Source organism: Apteryx rowi, unplaced genomic scaffold (genome assembly GCF_003343035.1).
Source record: "Apteryx rowi isolate R43461 unplaced genomic scaffold, aptRow1 scaffold_65, whole genome shotgun sequence".
NCBI classification, from domain to species: domain Eukaryota; kingdom Metazoa; phylum Chordata; class Aves; order Apterygiformes; family Apterygidae; genus Apteryx; species Apteryx rowi.
Window position 1 is genome coordinate 532,147 of NW_020450927.1, and position 23,978 is coordinate 556,124.

At 39.7% G+C, this 23,978-nt stretch overlaps 1 protein-coding gene across 4 annotated transcripts in view; it reads right to left on the reverse strand.

The window, feature by feature from the left end:
• COP1 (COP1, E3 ubiquitin ligase) overlaps positions 1–23,978 on the reverse strand; it is a 130,432-nt gene that overhangs the window by 91,311 nt on the left and 15,143 nt on the right. For all 4 annotated transcript variants that reach the window (XM_026084630.1, XM_026084627.1, XM_026084628.1 and 1 more), the window contains exons 6-10: positions 18,468–18,527; positions 16,530–16,606; positions 10,764–10,821; positions 7,062–7,176; positions 3,324–3,459 (exon numbers count right to left, since the gene is read on the reverse strand). In XM_026084630.1, coding sequence (XP_025940415.1) covers positions 3,324–3,459; positions 7,062–7,176; positions 10,764–10,821; positions 16,530–16,606; positions 18,468–18,527 — 446 coding nt within the window. The remainder of the gene's footprint in view (positions 1–3,323; positions 3,460–7,061; positions 7,177–10,763; positions 10,822–16,529; positions 16,607–18,467; positions 18,528–23,978) is intronic.

The window sequence follows — 23,978 nt, forward strand, 5'->3', positions numbered from 1 at the left end:
TTTGGAAAAAAAAAAAAGAAAAGGGAGTGAGGGTTGCAATTTTCACTTGTGAGCACTGTTTCTAAGCAAAGTAAGGAAGTTCTCCTTCATTGGACTTGTGATCTTAATTTAAAAATACGCATGCAGCACGCCACTTCAGTTAAGGAAGATGTAGCCTAGGTATCGGCCATGCATCAGCAGTCTCCCACCCCCTCGTACCTCCTGGATGCGGCCCTGCACTGCTGGCACCGCAAACGACGGCTGCCACCATGTGGATGCTGCCCACAGAGCACAGCCGCCGTGGAGCCAGCAAGCACGGAAAAGCAGGGCTCAAAGCTGGCCTTTTTGGGCAAAGCCGATTTCCAGGCTTGGGAAACCTGGCATTGTAGAGTCGAACATTGATTTGTATTTTCATTCCGAAAGAAAACAGTAGCTTTCCTAGTACTTCACCAGAATTTTAACAAATATCACCATATGTATGTATGTGTGTTGTGTTACCTATGACCTTTTACTCATCCCTGTAAAGTCTGGTCATTCATAAATATGCTTGCGGCAAGGAGCTCAGGAGAATACTACTGCTGTTCAGTTTCAGGTTTTTTGTGCTTGTTTATATACACCATCCTTAATTACTCTTTCCATCCTGTTATTATAAATCCAGGGTTTTTTCCTACTTCTAAATAACTATCAAGATTTTGCAGATACTGAACACATTTCCATCATCTTTCTTCTAACACATAAGCCTAATATACCTTAAAAGCCTCTGTTTAAGCCACTGGAGTTTGACATTCAGTGTGTGAACTTCATGTACAGGTTACGTTCCATCAGTTTGTAACATCAGTTTCTTTTCTTTTCTTTTTTTTTTTTTTAAAACCACAAACCAAGTTAGTACAAGGAAGTTCAACTTTGTGTCAGTTCCACTTTTATTCTTAAATATGCTCAAAATATACCTTTAAAATACAGGCTTATTTTTTAAATTGATGAGGATTCATTACTTACTAACTTTACATTTGCCTTGTATTTAAATGCATTGGTCTCAACAGCAASTGCTAACCAGTAAGACTGGCTTTTTGTCATTATTTCCAGCGTTGTTCTCTGCAGCACACCCCATGAACAGGTTCAGGACTCAGTGCAGTGGACCAGAAAAGACAGTAAGACTCCTCACTGCATTTCTCTCACCAAGAAAGCTTTTTAAAGCCCCTGATAATTAACTTGGTCCATCTGTGGGCACCTAGAAGTTGTTCTTTTATTACCCTGAACTGCCAGCACTGAGACACACACCTCCCATTTATTAGATTCATAGAGTCTCTCTCTGAACTTGAGCCTACTAATTTGGCTGAAGAAGAATTGTGAACACCAGAGGTGTGTTGGCCAACATATATTATATGAAAACTCTTGATTAACAGATTCAAACTTTAAAGGAACTGTATGGATAGCCAAAAGCTAATGGGAGCTACAACGGCAGCACATTTAGCAGCCCTGCTTTACCAAAGCACTGAAGGACATGCTCAAATGTGAACAGTCTTACTCAGCTCACATACTAAAATCTTGAAGATAAATAAAAAGTAGAGACAGGGGAGAACATTAAGTTGTAAGCCAAGATATTTTTTGGTTAAATGCATTTAACATTAAATAACTACTGTTACTAGCACTGGCTTGGAGGATGGCCTCCAAATATCTTCATTTCAGCAACAATAAAACACGTACTTTTAAAACGCATATTTCACCCAAGAATCTTATTCTAATGCCTTTGAAATGGGAGTGAGATTTACTGCCTTTCCAGCATTTTCTAACCAAATACCACAAAAATGCTGCTCTTGCAGAATGTCAAGGAGAAGAGAAAGGGCAAAAGAGCAAAATCCAATCCACGCTGAACTTGGTAGCTAAGGAAGTTTGTCTACGTTGCAGTGAGATTCCCATCTGCATTTCATTGCAGCCAGTGTGAACCCAATCAGTGCAGGTTAAACACACGTCAGATTAGTGATTATTGTGTTCTGACCTCTGTGACTAATTCAGACATTATACATTCCAGCTACATATTGCAGCAGTTAAGGAATCAATGCTGCTAAAAAAAAAATAAAAAAAAAATTCATGCTACATATGCCTCAATTTCTTCACACAGTGCAAGTTTCTTGGGGACTGTCAACAAAATCCAAACTGTTCTGAGTCTTGGTCTAACGCCCTAAGAAGGGGCCATTCAGATGGCAACAGAAAACCCAAGTTCAAATCATTACTTCGTCACATATGCACTTCTTTCAAGACATCAGGTATCACTACTTTGGATCTCATGGTCCCTATATATACACAATTGAGATAATACTACTTTTCTCTCTCAAGGTTATTGTGAGCATTAACACATAAATTAGTGAGGTGTGTCCATAAAAAGCTACTGGTTCCTGCATATGTACCATGTGGAAAAGATTTTAATTAGCACATTGCATCATTTTTTCCACCACCACCACCAACAGTTCTGAACAGGCTACCACAGACTAATTAAACCCTCCAGGGTATGCTTCCACAGCCGTTGAAACCAGTTTAAGGTTAGGGCTGCTGGCTAGTCCCAGCCTCTCCCTATCCCATGTGCTCTCTTGGGCCTGATCCCTCAGGGAGCAGGCTCATGGAACTAAACTAGAAGAAATCAATTCTGTTAAAGACAGTCAATAGCATTTTACCAGCTTAAATGTCTAAACTGGTGCACTGCAGGCTCCCATGAGCTTCAGCAGTGGTGCAAAGGACATGACCATGCCCCATGGCAGGGGGTGCAGAGTTTCTTTGGCAACAACAGAACTATTCAGCTGGTTTTACCACAACCACCCTCTCAGCAGCATTTAGCATTGTAAATAAAGCTTCCAACGCTTAGCAAAGTTCAAGCAATTGCAATTACAAACAGTTCCGCTGTTTACTCTCACCATGATGACTGGATCCACCAACAACATTTAAACCAGCACCATGTACGTGTAGGCAAAACTATCAATATTAGGCGAAATGGATGTTTTTTAAAACACTAGACCTACATCACTTAAAACACAACTGTACTAACACAAAGACAACAGAGCCTATTAGAGGTTTCACCTTTATCATATAAAGGTTACTTGATATTCACCCGCATCACAAAGGTTCTGGATTCAGTCCTGACCGACACCATCTGGAAGAAAATTTCCTACTGTGGTAGCTAAGTGTTTTCACTGATCAGTGATAATCACATATTTGCAAAATTATTTTGGGGAAACCACTGTGAAGTGTTACGTAAGTACAGACCACACCTTGTTTAACACAAGTTATTAACTCGGCCTCAGCAGCTTATAGCTCCTCATGAGATGCACTGTCAAATTTATAATATTTCTTACCTGGATACTATGCTGGAACCATTGTAGAGGTCACTAGCGTAAGACAGTGTTGCCAGGGGTCGGACAGAGTTGTAGCGCGTGAACTTGGATAGACACTCCTGAAATTCATCCAGTTGGCTTGTGGTTCTGCTGTCATCTAGGGAGAGGCAGCAGAATTGAGGAGGACAGAAAAAGAAGATAAACTCAACAACAAAAACAAGAATCATCAAGATGAGAGTGTTCACATGACACTACCTCTGCTTGGCATTTGGGGAGGATTCTTGGTCAAAAACTTTATTATTTCTTTCACTTTTAGCATTCACTGAAGGCAGGGAATGTTTCAGAGAATAAATTAAGTCTTTCCAATACAAGGCTGATTCAAGCTACTGTGTTAAGGACCTGCCTAGAAATCAAAGTATAGCTTTCCAGGTAGAGAAGCTCACTCATTTTATGCAAATGCAGAGCTCATGGGCCAGAAAGATTATTAACAGAAAACCTTTAAGCATATCAAAATGCATTTTAAGAATGTCTAATAATCTATGGAGGTGAAAATATATTCCTGTCCCTGTATTTGGGTTACAATATGCCTCCATTTGGTGTCAATTACATTCAAAATACTTCTAGAGGAAATATTTCTCTTACTCCAAAAGCAACAGAGCTAAGGGAGAGTTGTTTCAGGGCTGGAGAAGGGATACAAGCATGAAACTAGAAGACTCCCTGTGCTATAAGTTTTGTGAAAATTATGACCTTCTGCAGACAAGGTGAAACTGAGTCAGCTTGAAAAATGATGATAAATATTCTGTGAAAAACAGAACCATTTACTACAAAAGTTAAAATTAAATCGCAGCATAGAGACTTAAAATCATTCCCCATTCCTCACACATTTCCTGTGTATGAACAGAATTTTAAGTCATTTTAACTTTAACATTTCCTAAATAAGGGGGGGGGGGGAACCACCTTACAGCAGCGCCACATGAACAAACCAGCCTTCCCAATATGTCACATATCAACAGTCAAGCATTAGGCAGAGTCCTCAGCCATTGTAACAACCGCAGGATTTGCGGGAATTCGCCCTTTCCTTGCCTAACACACACATTTGCTTTGCCTTTTTGCACCAACACAATGCAAAAGAGCTAACTATTCACTCCAATAACTCTCACAGATCTAACGCACTGCAGCTCAGTCTACAGGTAGTCCCGGGTGCCGAGTCGCACTGTCGTGCACCTTGCCTGCTCTTAAACCACAGTATTTTCGCCAAGGGAGACTGCAGCAGCGGAGTAATGCTCACTACTCATTCACACAGTTCAGATTACAAACTCCATGTGCTAGTTAAGTTACTTACCAGTAGCATAAGGAAAAGACAAAGCTCAACTTATTAGAAAGATCTGGAAATATTAGGGTGAAAAGAGAGCAAAAGGGGAAGGTTAAGGTGGAACAGGAAATATAGTGGTGATTGCTTGTGGGAAAACACAGGAAGAATAAACACTTTCTGTACCTCAGTAATTCCTCTCCCTCAGAACTAATGAGCTTGATCTACAGTTCTATGGCATTTTGAAGTGCCCCTTGTATACTATTTAATGTTTGATTTTATAAAGGAAAGGTGAAGCCTAGTAATTAGGATGTTTAAAGGTACTAGCATATATATCGCTCTTATCAGATGGATTAAAAGGCATGAAATGAACAAAATACTGTTCTACATTAAAATCGTCAGCACCTGACCACTGCAGGAACCAGCCTGAGAAGGAGACAGTAGGTCAATGACAGTCAGTATTTTTCAAAGACTGCTTCTGCCTCTGACACTTGAATAAGAGCAAATAGCTGCTATTCTTCCATTTTCCTCGTTTAGAGATCAAGCATACAGTCCTTCTATAATTTATTCTATATCCATGCCTGGAAAAATGGAATGCTATTTCTCAAGACATTTTTCCCTGTCAAAGTGCAAGGTCATTTCATAGTTACAGTTATATTACTTCTCCACTTCCTATTAGGACAGTCACAGGCATCTCTTGCAAAAAAGCTTTATACTCACATTAAATACTATTTAAAATATGTCAAAAAGCAGGAATGACTCTTAAAGAGAGGAAAACCTAATTAAATATAACAGGTTGCTCCTTATTTAGGAAAAAAATTGCACTTGCAGATCCTCCACCTTTAGTGCAGCTGATCTATACACAAATAAAAAGTTTAGTTTCATCAGGTTCATATTTGTAGTTCCAATTATGAAGAAAGAGGTCTTCCATAAGGGAATGCAGGGAAGAGTCCAATTTGATATTCTTGGTTAATAAAAGTATTACTTTAGCATAAACACATTTAGGTATCACAAAGATAGCACTGTGTGAAAAAGTCACAGTATGATCAGTGAAGAACTGTAGTCTGCAAAGCACTTGTTTGCACCTTACAGAAAACTGGCAGGTCATATACAACTGGCTTCTCCGATTTTCCAGCTATTAAGGCACCTTTCAATATGCTGCATCTTTGTTAAAATAATTTTGCTGTGCTTGATGAGACCTGGATTCAGCTGCTGTGTTGAGGTAGATATACCTACACCTTTACCTCAGTGTGCTCCCCCAAAAACACTTTGCAGCCTTTAAGCTCAAAAAAGCCAAGTTTTACTTGGATTCCAAAATTATCAAACCTGACTTTTTAAAACAGGTAAAATGCAAACTAAATTCATGTGGAGAAAAATAAAAGGGGGGGGAGGAGAGGAAAAAAAGAGCCTTTTAGGAGAGGTAGCTCTCCCACTAATCTGTGTCCTGAGAGGCTGGTCCTTGACTTCCAGGCTTGGCTATAAGACACTATCTCAGCAACCTCTGTGTGGTTCCCTCTTGTCCCTAGGAAGTTTCTCCCATCCCCTGAGTGCTAGCTGGCTGCTCCCTGCTCCTCACCGCAGTCTGTCACCATGTGCATGAGCTGTAGCTCACAGTTCTGTGCTGCAAATCTCTTGCCTGCCACAGCCCATTGCCTAAAACCTTCTCCCAGAGCACGTTTTTTTCCCCAGGGCACTAACAGGGCAACTTCCCTCTCCCTCAAGAGGCATTCATTTGACCTGCTCATTTCTTAAAGAAACTTGTCATATAATTAGGAACCATCCATTTACTATGCAACAATTACTCTAGCTGCTGTTACTCAATTATGAATGAGGCAATCTAGGAAACTGTGAAAGCAGCTTCTAATTCCACAAAACAAGTCTTAAATCTAAGGTGTGCCCCACGGGACAAGAGCTTGAGATCGCTGCTGCCTACCCAGCTTCTAAGCCATTTGTTAACAAAGACCCACAATCTAGACAACATACAGGATAACCTCCAAGTTCTGGAAGTTCATAAAAGGTTAATACCTATTGCACATTAAACACTAGAGAATGTCAGTTTGTTTGCTATCAAAATGCTACAGAGGTGTAGTGTTTTAACTACTGCATTTATACCACACCTAGTAGAAAGATTACCCAACCACCGGTTTCAAGCATTTACTTTAGAACAAGCATCAGTGAAATTGTTATGGTTATGCCCTTCACAGTACAGGATTACAATGCAACATGTGCCCCTCCTAAATGACAGGATTAAATTTTCTACATTTAGAAACCTCAAAGACCAGTCAAGGAAAAAAAGGATGGTTTGAGTAACATGCATAAATATGTATAGCAACATTCCTATAGGAACCACTTGCACAGGAAAAAAGTGAAAGCTGCTCTCTCAAAAGTGAGCCTGTTCTGAAGTTATCTTTTAGAGCACTTAAAGTGATCACCATGCAAGAGGAACTCACCTGAGACACGTGTCATCCTTGTGGAGAAATAGCACTGCTCTAGGTCCTCAAAATGAGCTGTGAGCCTCTTCCGTCTTGAGGCTAGCGTGCTATTATACCATGGTTGTTTTTTGGTCTGAATGGAGAACAGAGAACACACCTCTTCAGAAAGTTAAGGCCAGGCCTGTGTTCTATTTCAATAGATTTTACCAAATTATAAACAATTTATACATTATTTATATATTAGAAGTCTAAAACAATGATAAAGAAGATCTTCCTACTATATACAGTTATTCTTAGGGTTTCATGTTGTACCCTTTCTCTATAAAGAAAAGCTGCTTTTAAACAGCTTGTTTTCTGAATCTCTGCAGATTTGCAGGTTTTGGCCTCACGCACAGAACAGACAGCTAGCAACCTTTGGGGAGCTAAGCAAGTAAGGATAGAAGCAGGAGTAGACTAAGACACCATCAAGTTGAAAGGTTGATTGCACTGAAATCTCTGAAATGCATCATAAGTAGTACTTCCCAGCCCACACAAGCAGTAAAAGCGAGGAGCAGAGGCAGCAAAGCACTGAAACTATAAGCAAGCTCTCCTCCTGAAGTAAAACAGAAAATAAGATACTTCTTGTTTGTATCACTAGTCAGGAAAAGAAACAAGTTCCTCCACAACAAGCAGCATGAAGAACACCTTGTTTTAGCTTATATTTAATTCTCACATATTGCATCTTCAGAGCTAACGGGGAAACTTCACGGAATTCAAGAACTAACAAGGCTTCACCTAAAGAACAATTAGTAATGTCCCTGATCACATACAAAACATACAACTACACATATAAAGCATGCAACAAGAACAACCTGAGGGGACAAGGTCCAGAGTGCCATTCAATAGCACTAACAGCACATGCTCAGCATGCACCACGAATGACGTACGATTTCCTCTCAATCCACGCAGGAGAACGGGCTGCCCTTACATTACAACCATCAAGAAAGCCAACAAGAACAGGATTAAACTAAGTTTAGAGGCTCATACCCCACTGAAATTCGGCTTATAACAGTATGAATAGTAATCTAACATGTTAGGGAGGAAAAAGCAAACTGCAAGCAACAAAACCTCCAAACACTACTTACTGCGGAAGGCCCCTGGCTATGTACCGACATCGTGACTCACTTTCAGGATTTCTGTTTCATGCTGATTGCACTTAAGCTCTAGATAACTTGTTCCATCTTGAAAGCAACCCCAATCTCAAAACACATCTAGAACACTGGAAGGTATTTCTACCTCAATGCTTTTTAACTGCGAATTTCTAAAACTTTACAGCTTTAAGGACTATTTAATGGAACCGTTTTACAGCATCTTTGTATTAGTTTTGCACATCAGCCTGCAAGTGCTGCACCCTCTCACAACATACTGTAAGTTATTAGGGCTCAAGATGACTGAAAGTATCGGGGAGCAATCACTTCAGTCTGAAGACAAACTGCCTCCAATACAATGGGCAATATAACCCAAGTCTGAATCTGATCTGCTAGCTGGTTCCAGCCCACACTGAGAAGGAATCAATCATTTTAAGTAGTTTACCCGCTAAGCAGTACACCTACTTTAACTTTAGGGGAAAATTCCACCGCAGCAGGTCTCAAACTGGCACACAGCAGCCCAGCTATGCTGAGACACAGTCTGTATTACCAAACCTTGATCAGATGCTGGGCAGTTAAGTATTTTAAACAGCTCACACTTGTACAAAACATGTATTGAGCTTGTAAGTAAAGGCAGCTGCTCCCTGGCTGCTTGTTAAGCATTACTGGGAAACAGGAGTGAGAAGTAAGGTAAAGGACAGAAGAAACACCCAAGTGCTTTTTATTCAATGTTCACTATATTATAAGACCTGAGAAGCCTACTCCGGCTGTTCTAGTTGAGGACATTAGCTAGGATTACTGTGTTAACACGAGTTATTTTACTAGCTGCCCTAAAGAGTACTCTCAAAAAGAACTGGAAAAAACTTCATAGCTATATACAAGCTCCTTACTTCTACCAGAAGAAGGTATTACAACTAAATACTACTTGCAAAATTCCTAAAGGCCTATGTGACTGTTCCACTATTTACTTCTGAATCTCAAATTTTGAGAGAAAAATTGTCCTGTAGGATTGTGATACACAAATCCTTCCCTAAGAACATGTTCCTACGTTTGTAAGCAATGCACAGCTAATTATACTGTGAAAGAAAGCTATGCTGTTCATTCTAGTATAGCTTCTTATTGCCAGCAGTGCCCAATGTAAGATTTACCATGACTGACAAAAAAAAAAAAAAAAATGCAATCTAGTTTATCTTCTTAGCACTATTTTCACTGCAAAGTCTTGTTGAAGTGAGACCATCTTTGAACTAAATGTTTTGAACTTCCAGAGTTCCCTTAACTCCCCATTCAAAAATACATTAGTTTAATTAGCAAATTTGTACTAGAGTGTAGATCTTGCACTCTCAAGGACAAAAAAAGATTATTCTCACACAAATAAGGCTGTCATACAAAGTGACTAAAAAGTCGAGGTTGTTTTGTGTGCTTACTATTACAGTTATGCTATTTCTTTTCCTTTCAAAGGCAAAATTAAAGTATGAAGACAAGTAATGTCAACAGAGACTAAACACACACCATACCATATCAGAGTTCTGAACATATAATCTCCACCCAAGCTTTACACACCTTTTAAAACCAGGTAAAGCTATAACTCTTTGTTCAAGCTAAAGTCCACAGACCACAGTAGCGGTAATGACAAACATTTTTCATAAACTACCAGAGGGAAGTTCCTAATTACCAATTCATTGCAAGACAGCTGCAAAAACCAAAACACCTGCATGCACAAATGTTAGTCCAAAATTTGTATGTTTTCTTTAAATTGGTTACTCTATCAAGCAAGATCCAACAGCACTTCCACATGTTAATTTACCAATTGTTTAATGCTTTGTTGTGCAGAGGATGGTGCACTACCAGAGAACAAAGACTCTAGTTAGYGTGCAACCAACATGTCGTCTATCTCAAAACTGTTAAACCCTTGTGAAGCTGTGAGCTGGATACCACTGCCATCTTTGTAACCCAGCTGAACCACCCTCAGCTGCAGTCCTACAGCAGCGCTGTTTGTCATTCAGGAGGCCCTGCAGATCAAACCAAGTTTGAAGGCTGCCTGCCAAACAGCTTCACTGTATACTGAACTTACTACCCTAAGCTATATGAATTCTTAATACTGTCTGTAAGGCTCTCACACCGACACACTGCAAGACAACTGTATGTGTGCAGAACAAATGTTTTGTGTTCTTAAATGTTGAACTAATCCAAAGCTATCTAAGGCAATGCAAAGTGTCAGAGATGTACTTTCTTTCTCCAAATGCTGCTCATTTGGGAGAAGAAATGAAACATCAAGACTTACCCCTTCCTTCTTTAGAGTGGCCTCTTAAAAAAAAAAAAAGCCCTCTCCCCTGAAAGAGTCAGCTTTGGGAATTAAGTCACATGTCTAAACATATTACACTGGTTTTCTTTGATTGCAACAATATGAACATTCATAAGCATGCACAGTCATTCCTACAGTGGTAGTCTTGACTCCAGTTTGCTCAGATGAATAGTTAACAAGTGTCAAGTTGACTGGTATCCTGGAGTTGGACTGCGCTGTGCCCACCCTCTCCCCAGGCTTTGCATTCCCTCTCGCCTACCCCTCTGTGCACAGACACATGTATTACCTTACCTGAGAACTGCCACTGAAGCCTGGAGGCTGGCTGTACTCCGTGGAATCAATAATACTACTGCAAAATCAAAAGAAATAGTCTGCTTAAATCACTGTACAATCACCCTTTATCATTTTCAGCCTACTTGTTTTTTTCCTTTACATGCAACAGCATACTTGCTTTTGAAATTCATTCTACAGATATGAAAGACAAGGTTGGTTGTTTGGGAGGGAAAGGGAAGAGGAAGTGCTGTTTGGGTCCCCCCCCCCTTTTTTTTTTTTAAATACAGGGACTTCAGAGCAGAATGTTGGTCCTCTCCAAGTACAAGGAGTTTTTGCTTACTGTCACACAATTGATATGTTAGTGCAATCTAATAATTTCCAATTAAAATGCAATACCATATTCTTTATATGAAATATGCAGGGCAAGACATATTTTGAAAATAATATACCATCTTAAACTTTTTTTTTGTTAGGGAACTGGAAAAAAATAATGTCATGGCATTTGAGACAGCCATGTGAAAAAAACAAGCTAGAGAAACTAGGCTATGATGAATGCTACTGTTCCAGACATCTCTGAATACGTGCAAAACCTGGATACAAATAATGAAGTTCAGAATTAAATTCAAGAGATGCTGCCAGCCAGAACTATATTTCAAGAATATTTCTATTACATTCTTCCGGTTTTCCTTATGTTTGGTTTTCATACAAGCTGCTACTTTGCCTTATTTAAATACGGGGCTAGAAAATGCTAAGCCATGTATAGTTATATAGCTATCATTTACAATGATATAACATACTTTAAATCAGTATTTTTAAAACATAACATACATGTGCAAACTCAAGAGATCTAGCTTCCAAAACTGCAAAAGGACTTACTGATACAAACAAAAAAACAGGTGGTTTGATATTTTTGCACATATGGCAGAACATTTAGCCCTGGTGAGGCCACATCTGGAATACTGTGTCCAGTTCTGGGCTCCCCAGTACAAGAGAGACACGGAGCTACTGGAGAGAGTCCAGTGCAGGGCTACGACGATGATTAGGGGAGTGGAGCATCTCTCTTATGAGGAAAGGCTGAGAGAGCTGGGACTCTTCAGCCTGGAGAAGAGAAGACAGAGGGGATCTTATCAATGTGTACAAGTATCTAAAGGGAGGGTGTCAAGAGGATGGGGCCAGACTCTTTTCAGTGATGCCCAGCGACAGGACGCAAGGCAACGGGCACAATCTGAAACACAGCAAGTCCCATCTGAACCTGAGGAAAAACTTCTTCACTGTGAGGGTGACTGAGCACTGGAACAGGTTGCCCAGAGAGGTGGTGGAGTCTCCTTCCTTGGAGATATTCAAAACCCGCCTGGACGCGATCCTGTGCGACGTGCTCTAGGTGACCCTGCTTGAGCAGGGGGGTTGGACTAGATGATCTCCAGAGGTCCCTTCCAACCTCAGCCATTCTGTGATCCCAGTAAAACACTGGAGCCAGACTATAACACCCTTATCACTAAGAAACCTAATACTTTTAGGACAAGTAAAGGTTAATACACAACACCACCATTTTACTAACTACTGAAAACACACATTGCAAATATCATCATTTGTGCCTAAAAACCTTTATTCTTTAACTCACTTCTGCTATGTCCTTTGGCTTGGACAAAAAAAACTATCCAGTTCCATCTTCGTCAGTTTTACTTACAAGGTGGCCTTAGACTTAAGTATTTCTTGGAAAAGCTGAAGGTCTCTTTAAAAAGCTGCCAAAATATTGTTATAGGTCTTGGTTTTGTAAGACAGAATTGTACCAACTGATGTTTGTGTAATGGTTGCCAGAACTGATGAGTGGACTTGACATTCCAGTAAGACAAGTGATGCGGCTGAAATGCTAGTCAGGGTACCTGCAAGTCTAGAAGGACGGAAGAGTGGTATCAGTGCTTAAGTATTTCTCTAAATGTTTTAAAGCTCCACTGTAGGTAGAAGCAAGTGTAAACTGAAGACAATGAGAGACAATTTTAGAATATTAGGGGTTAATTTTTAAAATTAGATCGATTAGGGTCCTGTCATAGGTAGGAGAAAAAGCAACAAAGAAAATTTAAGAGATAAAAATCATTATTTGCTGCTAGCTATTGCAGAGGAAGTAACAGCAGTGCTGTTTCAAGCATGGTCAGGGACAATGAACTTTAAATTAGAATGTGGCCACACGAAATAATGAAACACGTACAGCAGATCCTGCCGGGAACAGCATGAATAAGATGCACGGCTGGAAAGCAATGAAAAAGTACTCCATTACTAGCGACAGGTACAGTGGCAATTAACAGCAGAACACACAGACTTATAGTGTCTAGTCTCGTTTTGCTGCAGGTTGTCTGGTGATGTACGGACGTCATCTCCCTAACCAGAATACAAATCGAAAATCATTTCTGTGCAGTGCCTGTAGCTAACTGGCATATGCTTGAGTGTTTTCCTTTTAAAAAACAGGAAGCAAATAATCAGAAAATTACAAAGAGTTTCCTCTGTATTCTTTTCATAAAGCTTTTAACAGTAGCTGCAATTAGGAAATTCAGCTACAGTAACATGGAATATTTAAAAAACTGGAACAAAAACAACAAAACACCACAGCAACTTGTGGACTAAAAACTGCATTTGTTATACTGTTACCAGGCTGGGGCATAAGGTGAGGGGGTTAGAATAATGGCAGGGAAGGAGCTCAGGATTTCGATAACTGAATCAAAGTTACTAAGCAACTAATTTTTAAATCAGAATCCTTCCCCAGGAACTCCTACTAGGATGGCAGTTTGTTATTGTAATTACTGCTTGGATATTTAATCACAAAGATGCTTACTTGTATCTCCTGTTTGCACCATTTACTGATAGCAAAAATAGCACGAGACTGTTCAGAAAAACCCTAAACAGAACTATTTGTTCTCTTCCGTATTCTTCCCTTCTTGTTCTCTATTTAGTACACAAACCCAGCAGTCTATAATCCTGTAAACAAGTGCTGTACTATTACCCAATTTAATATTTCATCATGCGATGTACAAGCACAAAAGAAAACACTTGTTTCTTGAAGCAGCGCATGTATTGAATATGATAGCCATAGTTGTTTTTTGCTAAAGAGCTTATGAAGGAAGATGGGGGCAAAGAATGAGAACACCTAGTAATTTCACATTTTGAAGATGTGCATGCTGGGGAAAAAATACAAACATGAGAAAAAGCAGAGAATTCATGAAGCAAGCCTATAATTTAGAGGAAGCAGATGAATAAGGGTAAGTCACTGGAGACCAGATGAAACTGCAAATTCCAAAGTACTCTATCTTCTTGAACTTTAAAATCAAAGGCTAAAGAGATTTTTTTTTTTCATCTCAGCATAGGACTACGATAGCATTGTAATATTTGTGAACCACGTTAGTAAAATTTTACAATTACAATTCATTAGTAGGGTGTTAAGCATGTTAACAATTTAAGTGTACTATTTTAATTCAGTGGGAAATTTAAAAGTCTCTGTAATTTTAATAACCTCATTTCTATGTTAAAATGTTATCTCCAAATAGGTTTGGATTTCATTCTTACTGGTTTACCAGATCTAAAAGGCACTTTGCAGATTAAATATTTCAGTTAACATACAACTCAAAGTCAGCTGATTTTAAAGCTTGTATCAATTCTTCTGTAGCACTCTTTCCAAGGGGGAAATCAAAGTTACAATCTGAGACAGTCTCCAGAATGTATATTTAATGTTGACAAGAAAATGAGTTTAATGAAGTACAAGTTATTGGAATCCGAGTCCAAATAATTCAAGTCTTCTGGTACACAAAACCACACCTTCTGTCAACGTAAGACAGATAGAGGCTACAAAAGTCAGGCAACAAGTGAGGCCTATTCATAGGCTTCCTTCACATACTGCTTTAACTAAAGAAACTGCAAGATCACTTCTTACTGCAGCAGTGTCATTAAGGAATAGAAAAGAGGGTCTTCAAGCTGAGAGAAAAGGTAACTCCACATACCCTAGAAAACCCCCCAAACTTCTGTTATATCACATTCTCGGTGTTATATCATGCAAGAGAAAGAAAAACAAGAAGTTGATGGTCTAGATTGAACCGGACAAAAGTAAGAGGATTAGGTCAGGAAAAGACTCCCTGGTCTCTGAATGCACCCGCCACAGTATAACCCACAACCGTCACCTACCAGACCTCAGCTAAAGCGCATCAGCTGAAAGTCACTAAAATATCTGGGACTCTATATTTTCAAAAACAAAAATTGAGAATGAATGACCCTAGGGCATGAAATAAACGGACATAAAGCAATACTAAAGATTTTTTAGTAGGCCAAAGCCAGCATAGGTTAGAGACAGCAGATTTTGACACTTACCAAAACTCTTGAGCTTAAAAGTTATTCCAGGTTTCAAAAGTTAAAGAGTTCTTGAGGAGCTTGTTTGTTAACTTGCCTCAAGTAAGAGATACATTTCCTACTCATGTAAAAGTACAAAAGAAAAGCTTCTAGGTCTGAAGACAATGAAGATTGTGCTTAACATGCTAATGCTGCATCATAGCACAAATTCAACCCAACCACTGCTCAGTTTTCCCCAAGTAGCAGTAACACAAAACTAACAACAAGCAATCCATTTAACCAGCAATGACCAAAAACTTGTAGAACCTGACAAGAATCCTATCAGCTTCACAAAATCACTGCTTGGAGGAACAGCAATAAGCTGCTTAGAAAACACACCTACACCCAAAAATCGGTAAAGCAGTAAAGGGCAGAATAATGAACACTATTCCCATCTTGGCCATATTCCTGTCCTTTCCCTAAGAGTCAACCAGAACTTAATGGGAATAAGAAAGATTCCGGTCTCAGTGTCCAAAAACAGTATCTTTATAAAAATTCCCAGCAGATATTGCTAGGCTTCTAACCAAAGCACTGTATCTAAATCTCTCTAGGGAAGGATGTTGGATCATTTTTCTTTCTTACTTCTGGGCTACTAGGTTTAGAGCTGCTAATTGCAGAAAAGGTACCAGTACAATTTTTGTAACAGAAATTGACAGTTTAGAGAACTTTACTGTTAGGAAAATACACTGGAGAGGGCTGGGAGAGAAAGGAGCATTCAGTATTATAACTTGGCTCTGTGAAACCAGAGCTTGCTCACAACTGAAAAACATGGCAATAAAGAAGCAGAACACTGCAAACCCTGGCACATGCAACTTGGACACAAGAAGTATCTGCAATTTTATCATCAGTAAGCCAGACTACATAATATTCCAGACAAAACTCCACATTTACAATACATTAATAGAAAGGCATTTCATTAAATCAAAGCAGGCAGCAGATAAACAGAGCCAGTAGTGTGTAATCTAAAAATCTGATCCTGTGAACTCATACTTTTAACCATTCATACCTAGTGGAAAAGCCAGAGGACATCAATATAATACAAAAATTAGACTTTTCTTAGGCCAAGCATAACTGCGTAACATTCAGAAAATGGAGCACATATATAATGGTAACATTTCACACCACAGCAAAGGCTAATTATCTGAGTCAACTAACCCATACTACATTTAAAACCATCAGCTTTCCACGGCATCTAGTTTAGAGCGAACTTTTTATTCAGCTGTACACTCAGTTGCTTTTTCTTCGCCCGATTTGTTCGTATCAATATTCACACCAGATGAGAAACAGACAACGTGCAAATACTGTACATATTCAAAAATTAGCTTTGCTTGCGTTTTGTGCATGGCATGGACCAGAAAGTATAGTGCAATATGTACAGTCTGAAAGCCAAGTTCTGAGCAGTTGCAAGCTCTGTACCTGTGCGAAGGTGAGGGAGCTTCAAACTGGGGCACCGTACTGTCCTCACTGACCGGGGAGTACAAGCCACTCATCTCCTGAAAGAGAAAGCCAAGATAGAACAAACCTGACAAAACATGAGCAGTAGGTGCCTTTTAATAACAGTATTTACACAGTAATTTTTTTTTTTTTTTCAAGAACATAAGCAAGCCTATCTACATGTATTCAACTCCCACTTAGAAGTCTTTTCTCTACCTGATTTTTTTTTCTTTTAATTCTCATCCCAACTGGGTTTCTGAAATCCTGCAATCAGTGCTTTTTGCCCCAAAAGAGAGTTCTGGAGTTTATATTCCAAAAACCCAATGGATTTAACATCCAATTGTCTCTAAACTAGAACCAGGAATTTGAACTCCTCCCTCAAACATGGCAGGACAAGCAAGCTGTAACCACATTTCTGAGATACATGCAAACTTTTATCTAACAGACTTTGCAGCTGTAAAGGAATGTGGGATACGGGTCAAGGCAAAAATACAAAGCCACAAGAAAACAGGCTGAAGACAGTATCATGTGCTAGACTTAAAAGAGCATCTATCAGTCTTCCGCAGGGCAGGTGCACAAGAGACAAGCTTTGCAGTTAACAAACTCGTCTTTGTCATTTTCAGACTAAATCGCTGCAGTGTGCCCGGTATGAGATCATATCTTTAATCTATTTTAGAAATTGAAGCTATGCAGGATGCTGCAGCTCATTAGTTAGGGGGGCAAAGTGCTCCAGGACAACATTACTGGTGCTTTTAAATTCCCACTAGGTGCCCATTAGCTGTTAGTTAGAAAGTAAGGTATTTGTAACAGAGAGATCCCTGGCTTTAGAGGTCAAAGGAAAGGTCACTACCACACACTAGATATGTACCCCAGCTACAGTCAGCTGAACTGCCCGATTGAAGAGCAGAAAAGCAAGTCGCTAGATATTCTCCAAGGGATCCCACAGCTTTGGAAATAGCTTCTCCTAGATCTAAAGGAGTCCTGTTTTACAAATCTCAAGAAAACATGTTAAGGTGTATTATTTCCCAAGAAGCTGAGAAAAATTCAGGAAAGGCAGTCTGAAACCTTCTTTTATCTATCAAGTGACAATTTGCGTAGCTACCAGCTGAAGGGAAGTTCCTGCAGTTGTCAGTTCTATTTATATTTTGATAATGCATCAGCACACAAATTGGAGGTAAATGAAGAAATCTAGAAGTCAGGCTTGTGTGCAATGCAAGCTGATTCCCAAGGAGCTTTAAGAAAACTATTCTGAAAGGTGGCAGAATCCGATGCAGTTCTGAAACATCAGTTTCTTACTTCTGGATCAGAACACAAAGAAAAAAACAAGGAGGAATTTAAGGACTGAATAAGGACAGAAGGATTGAGTTGATGGGTTTAAAAATACTTAGAGAATAATTCTTAGCGAAAATCTGATGAGATCCCTATCGCTAAGACAGAGTTGCATCAGGAAGTAGCAGATTGTTTCCATTTTGATACACAGCACGAGTCGGTGCTGTTCCTACCCAGTCTCTGCCTTACTGCTCTCTTCTGCACTCGATATATCTCTGTTTTAAGAGTGACACGTTGGTAAGTCTTAAACAGGCTGTGCAAGTGGTTAGAGAATAATGCAACACAAAAACAGTAAATTATGATCAATATACTGGCTGTTGATTCCAAGCAATTATACCAAAGTACTTGCTACCAACAAAGAAATTGAAAAATATGATTATTTAAAAGCTAGGTTTCAATGAAGCCCTCTCTTACCAACCTGCAACTTGCACACATCAACTAAATGAACAAATTAAAGACCAACCATCACCTGTTCATTTTCCCATTACCAAAGCAAATCCCATAAATTTAACACAACAGCCCCACAGCAAGGCAGACAGCTTGATGGAAATGAAAAATTGCCGGAGTTGGAACAACATCTGGGTACCTCACCTCTACTCGCTTAATATCCTCTTCCAGCACACTTAGCTCCTTCTGGATCTGCTCCAATTGCTGTGGATAAGAGAATAGCAGAAATCTAAGCCAGTATGCACTGCACCGCCACCAAGATAAATTAAGATCTTTTCAGAGAGAAACCTTAACTATCCTAAATAGCACAAGAGTCATGCTGCAGAAAATTTATAYGCTTAGATTAACATAGATGGGCACAAACTACATTCAAGACAAAGCTGTAATTGTGAAACAGTACAAAGCAAGAACATGATGTACTTTAACATCAATCATAAAAACATCCACATTTTTCAAAGCAACACATTTATGCTCCTCTAACACCTTCCATGCAAGTATTTATAACTTGTTTACAAACACTGAACATGGTTAGGAAAATGAACAAAAGAACAACCATGAATGAGACAGATCACTTCAGCCTTCAAGAAAATACGATACACGCTTTGCTAAAAATTAGTCTCGTTGTCAAAATTTGCTATGAAAGGGGAACAGTACTTCTCTTGCCAGCAGTTAGCCATGCCAACTGCCAATTTAAAGTTCTCAGATGGACAAAACCACTTACTACCATGGAGAGATTTGCTCCTGGCACCAAATAAACATCACATGTCAGTGTGAGACTTAACTTGGATTACACCATAGGCTCAAGTCAATCTTAACTGAGGGCTGCCACTGCAAGGGAGAGAAGGGGACTTTCTTCCCCTCTCCCCAGCCAACACTCCCTTCCCGTTCTGTGTGTCACACAATATTTTTCAGGTTTTTGCAATAACTTTGCAGTCAGTTGGTAACTTGCTTCAACTCATCTCGAGCAACTGCGAGGCCACAAATTCAGTAATTACTATTTACTCCTAAGCAAGAGCATCACCTTACCAGCTTACCAGCTCTAATTCCCACCCTCATTCAGTGGAAATGTCCCATACAAACACCCACACAGCCTATATACAGCTTTGCAAAACCTTCAACACATACACTGCTCTAAAGAGCTCTTTCAGCCTGGACTTCACCAGTGGGCTCTTTGTGCCTTTTATTGAAGGCAGGCAAAAACAACCTCAATGTATATCTGATTCACTCAGATTTACCAGTCTAATGAGGAAACTGAGAACAGAGTCCACCTGATTCACCTTAACTCACACTGAACACTACAGACAGCTAGTACTGAGGTCTTTGACCAGTAGTTGTTACCAAGTTGGCAAGTCCACTGAAAGTTTATTAAGCACAACACATTCTTTAAAGGTCAGGCAAACTTTTCTCCTTATGAATTTAAGTGGGAATGTCGTTGCTCAAATCCAAAGTTATTAGTACTGTTGCTATGACATATTCCCAAGAACATTTGGCAAACCACTCCCCAAAACTTACTCCCTTGAGTGCTTATGTCTGATCCTTAATGTGATAGAATATTTTGTTTAAACAAACAAAAAACCCTACCACTAAAACACCCACTATTGATCACAGTTCCAAGTATCTGTGGGCTCTGCATCAGATAATCCATTATTTTAATTTACCTTTTCAACATTAAAAATGCTTCTGTCCCTGAAGACAGAAGAGGAAAGGACTGCTGGGTCCACACCTATTTTTAAGATGGCTTCTTTTTCCTTGGAACAAGATGACATTGTATTTATAGCCTAATCTCTCTACTCTGAGGTTCTCAGTTTATATTTAATTTTAGGCACAGACAGCACAAGTTTAATGGTTTAAAACTAGACTGCCACAGATAATTTACAAACCACTACACCATAACAGATAATTCCATTTGTACTTGCAAAACCTACAGCAAGAATAGCAGGTGGTGCTACAGCTCCAAGAGTAGCGGTAAACCTAAGTGATGCTTACACAGCATGCAGCCTGGCTGTACTCAGCTCTAGCAGCCAAATACCATTAGCTCCCCACTTTCAGAAATTCCATTTTAAAAAAGTAACAAAAACACACTTAGAAGTTCCAAAATTATAGCAAGGAGATAAGTTATTCTACAATGTACTGGCTCACAGTCAAGGTAGAAGACTGAATAACTGATGGTTGTTGCCATCACATAAACAGGAGACCTTTTTATAGGCACAAGAGTGGAGACTTTTTATTTGCCAGCTTTTAACTACTGCATGAAGCCAGAAGTACGAGATCTGGGACTTCATTTACTGTTGCTAATACTTCTAGTTACATGAAGGTAAGCAATTTAAACCTGCCATAAACTTACCAGCTCGCAGCAAATTTTAAACCTAGGCAAGGGTGTTACAATGCGATTCTAATCCCTGATGTCAGACTACAGAAAGGGGTAGGAGGGTAAAAAGAAAAGCAACGCCGTTTAACATAAGGAAGAGGCTATCAAAGCAGGATGTTTCAGCAACAGAAAAGCAAGGGCTTTAAGAGTTGCAAAGGCCCCCAAACGAAGGGGAAGAGCAGATCAAGGCAAAGGCGTGCAAAAAGCAGCATCTCCAACCCATGATTATGGGTTGCTGTTTCCAAAGGCACTAAAGTTTTCACAGGTAAGAACAAGCTGACTAACTGGCTGAATATCAAGTAGCCAATTAGGCAAACTAGTTAACTGAAATTCAAGATGCTTATTTTTAGGAAGAGTCATCTTGTACGGTCAGCATCAAATGACTTATTCCTGCCCACAATGAGACTTTTTTTGGTAGCTTGGCTTGCATGTTTCATGGTTCGGCTTTAGTCTACCCAACATCTTAAATCAGTCCATGTTCATTCTAATAAAACTCTGAAAAATTAGACTACTGATTAATAATTGCCAGCCATTGAGAGAGGCTTAAGAAAGGCTAAATGAGTTAATGAGTCTTTGCAGTATATCCAGATTTATGGGACCTTAATCTGATTTTTACTCTTTGCAGGGCAGGCGAAGCAAGTCTAGTCCTGTCCCAGTGATGGGCAGAATCAGGCCTGTAAAACTTTAGATTAAGTCAGCAAAAAATACTTAGAATGAACATTTAAGATTATGGTAAACAGAAGTACACGTTATTTATTCTCTTAGACACAGAAGCTTTCCTAGAACTGACACAACCAACATGGCCAAGGAGAAGGCATAACAAACCTAGCCATTTAAACTCCACTGTGAATAAAATACAAGAGGTAAGTGCAGAAGGCTCTGGTTCTAAGTGACACACAAACACATGCATACAAAAAAAAAAGGGAGAAGGGGCTCAAAACAGCCTACATTTTTAATCACCTCTGGAAAAGACATTTCAGAAGACAAGTTAAGAACTGTAATGGACTGGAAGATCTCTGATATCAGAACTGCATGTCACTTCAAAAAAGCAAGCCCATGCCACAATTCATAGCTAGCCTGTGCTGAACAAAATCCACAGCAAAGAGCTTCGAGGACAGCGAGAAGCTTACATGGAGAACCAGCTGCATAGTATTTCAGTGTGAACAGGCAACTTCATTCCCACCCACAACCAGCAGTCTTAAACACTTCCAGTAAGGGCAGTAGGAGAACATTGCTCTTGCAAATTCATTCTTTTCCGAGGTTGCTGAAGAATTAAAGCGCGCGATTGCAGGCAACTCTTGTTCAAACGTAGAGACTAGTGGTAAGAGGTCAAAACAGGAAATGAAAGCAATATCCAAAAAGGGAAACTTATGCTCAGTAGTTACAGAAGAGAAGCTACTACAGTAGGGAAACGTAGGCTGTCAGTTTTCTTCTTGGATAAGCTTTCAGATTCACATCCCTTTCAGACTCACAAGACTGTCTCCCCCTATACCCTCTGGTCTGAGTCTGAAACTGTCTAGACGCACATATGATGAGCCCTCCAAAGATAACTGTCTGTCCTGGACTGCTTGGAGGAAGTGAAATCCTGTGGTGAAAGCTACCCAGAGACAGAGCCCAGATGCTCCCCGCTCCCCAAAAAGGCTACTGAACAAAAACTGGTACAAAAACCAAATTAATGTTCCTTTTTTAGAACTTATATAACATCGAACACCAGGACACAGTCAGAACTTGATTTCAATTGACTATCTACTGCAAAGCATAGCTGTGCACAGTACTCAGTTTTCACCCTTATGCTTCCTGTTTTTCCTGGATTGAAGGCCCAGAAGGCAGTGACTTCATCTTTTATGTTTGTACAGAAGAGACAAAAAGCAATCCTGACTGCGTCTCCTGGTGCCAGTTTTAAATGTTTACAAAAAATAAAAGCTGTCACTACATCAGTATTTTTCACTGTGAACTTGGCACTTCTCTTAATTGCTTGAAGCAAGCGACTCATTTATTCATTCTGATAATTCAGGACACTATCATTTAGGCCAAGGCCCAGAAGAGCTTCCCAGTGCCACAGAAATGGCCTAGAAAGGCTTAGCCTAGAAAAACGCATGGGGGAAAAGGCTGAACACCCTTGACCAACTGTCTTTCCATTTCCAGAAAAAGCACAAGCAAAGAAGAACAGTAAGAGTTATTTCATACACAAATATGGTGAAATCACGAACACAAATCCCACTTAGAGGCTTAAATAAAACTTTTGGATTCGTGCCTTTGAAAAATCGTGTCTTATGCTACGTTCAGGCAGACACTTTCAAGGCTCTTATCCAAAAGCATTCATCACAATATATACCACAGGTTGCAAGACAAGAGGAAGAGACTATTGCCTAGGCAGCATCTTTCCTGAACGCACATCACGACAAGAACAACGTGAAAACTAGCGTCTCTCCAGCTGAGGAGGAGAAGTCAGGTAGTCTACGGATAATACCTGCATTCTATCCCATAACTTCATCCAGCATTACCTCTTCTTATTTATTCTTGTTCTTCCATCAACCAGTGCTCTAACAAGCTGAAGTGTAAACCTAAGCGTATCAACAGCTGAACCTCTCCTAAGGGTATGAAAGGAAATGAATCTCTTTCCATAGAGCTCAATACTTTAACTACAGCTTTATAAAGAATAATTTCCTGCTCTGGAAACCAGATGAAAGTCTTGTCTGTTCCAGAATTTTCCTTCCATTGCCTCTGACAGAGCCTGCTATAACATACAGTGCAAATATAACAAGAAAGTCATCTTCAGAGTTTAAAGGGATTTTAGCCTTTCACATTAATTGCAAATCTCACTTAATTTTAACATCAAATTCCATTTATTAACACTTCACAGATGTTATAAAGTCTTTACATGAGTGAAGATGATGAAAGGCTCCTTTTAGAATTAAGAAGAATACCTGAGCTACCTCAAGTTAATTTGATGGGTCAAATTTGGAATYCAAGTCTTTAGACACATAGGCTGGCCACATATAAGGAAGACACATCTGTAGGGAATGTTTCTTCTCTCTGGGTTAGTAGTTCCTCCAAAGGAGGCAAATCACTTATTTTAAACAGAGAAATCCTCCAGTTTTGGCTGAAGGGACAAGGCTTTGAAGGCTTCCTGGCAGAATCAGATGGAAAAGTGTCACTAAAGAAACCTAGCTGGGGACAGAGAGCGAGCGAGAGAGCGAGAGAGCGAGAGAGACAGCTAGCTGGGGGAAGAGAGCACGAGAGCGAGAGAGCGAGAGAGACAGCTAGCTGGGGGAAGAGAGCACGAG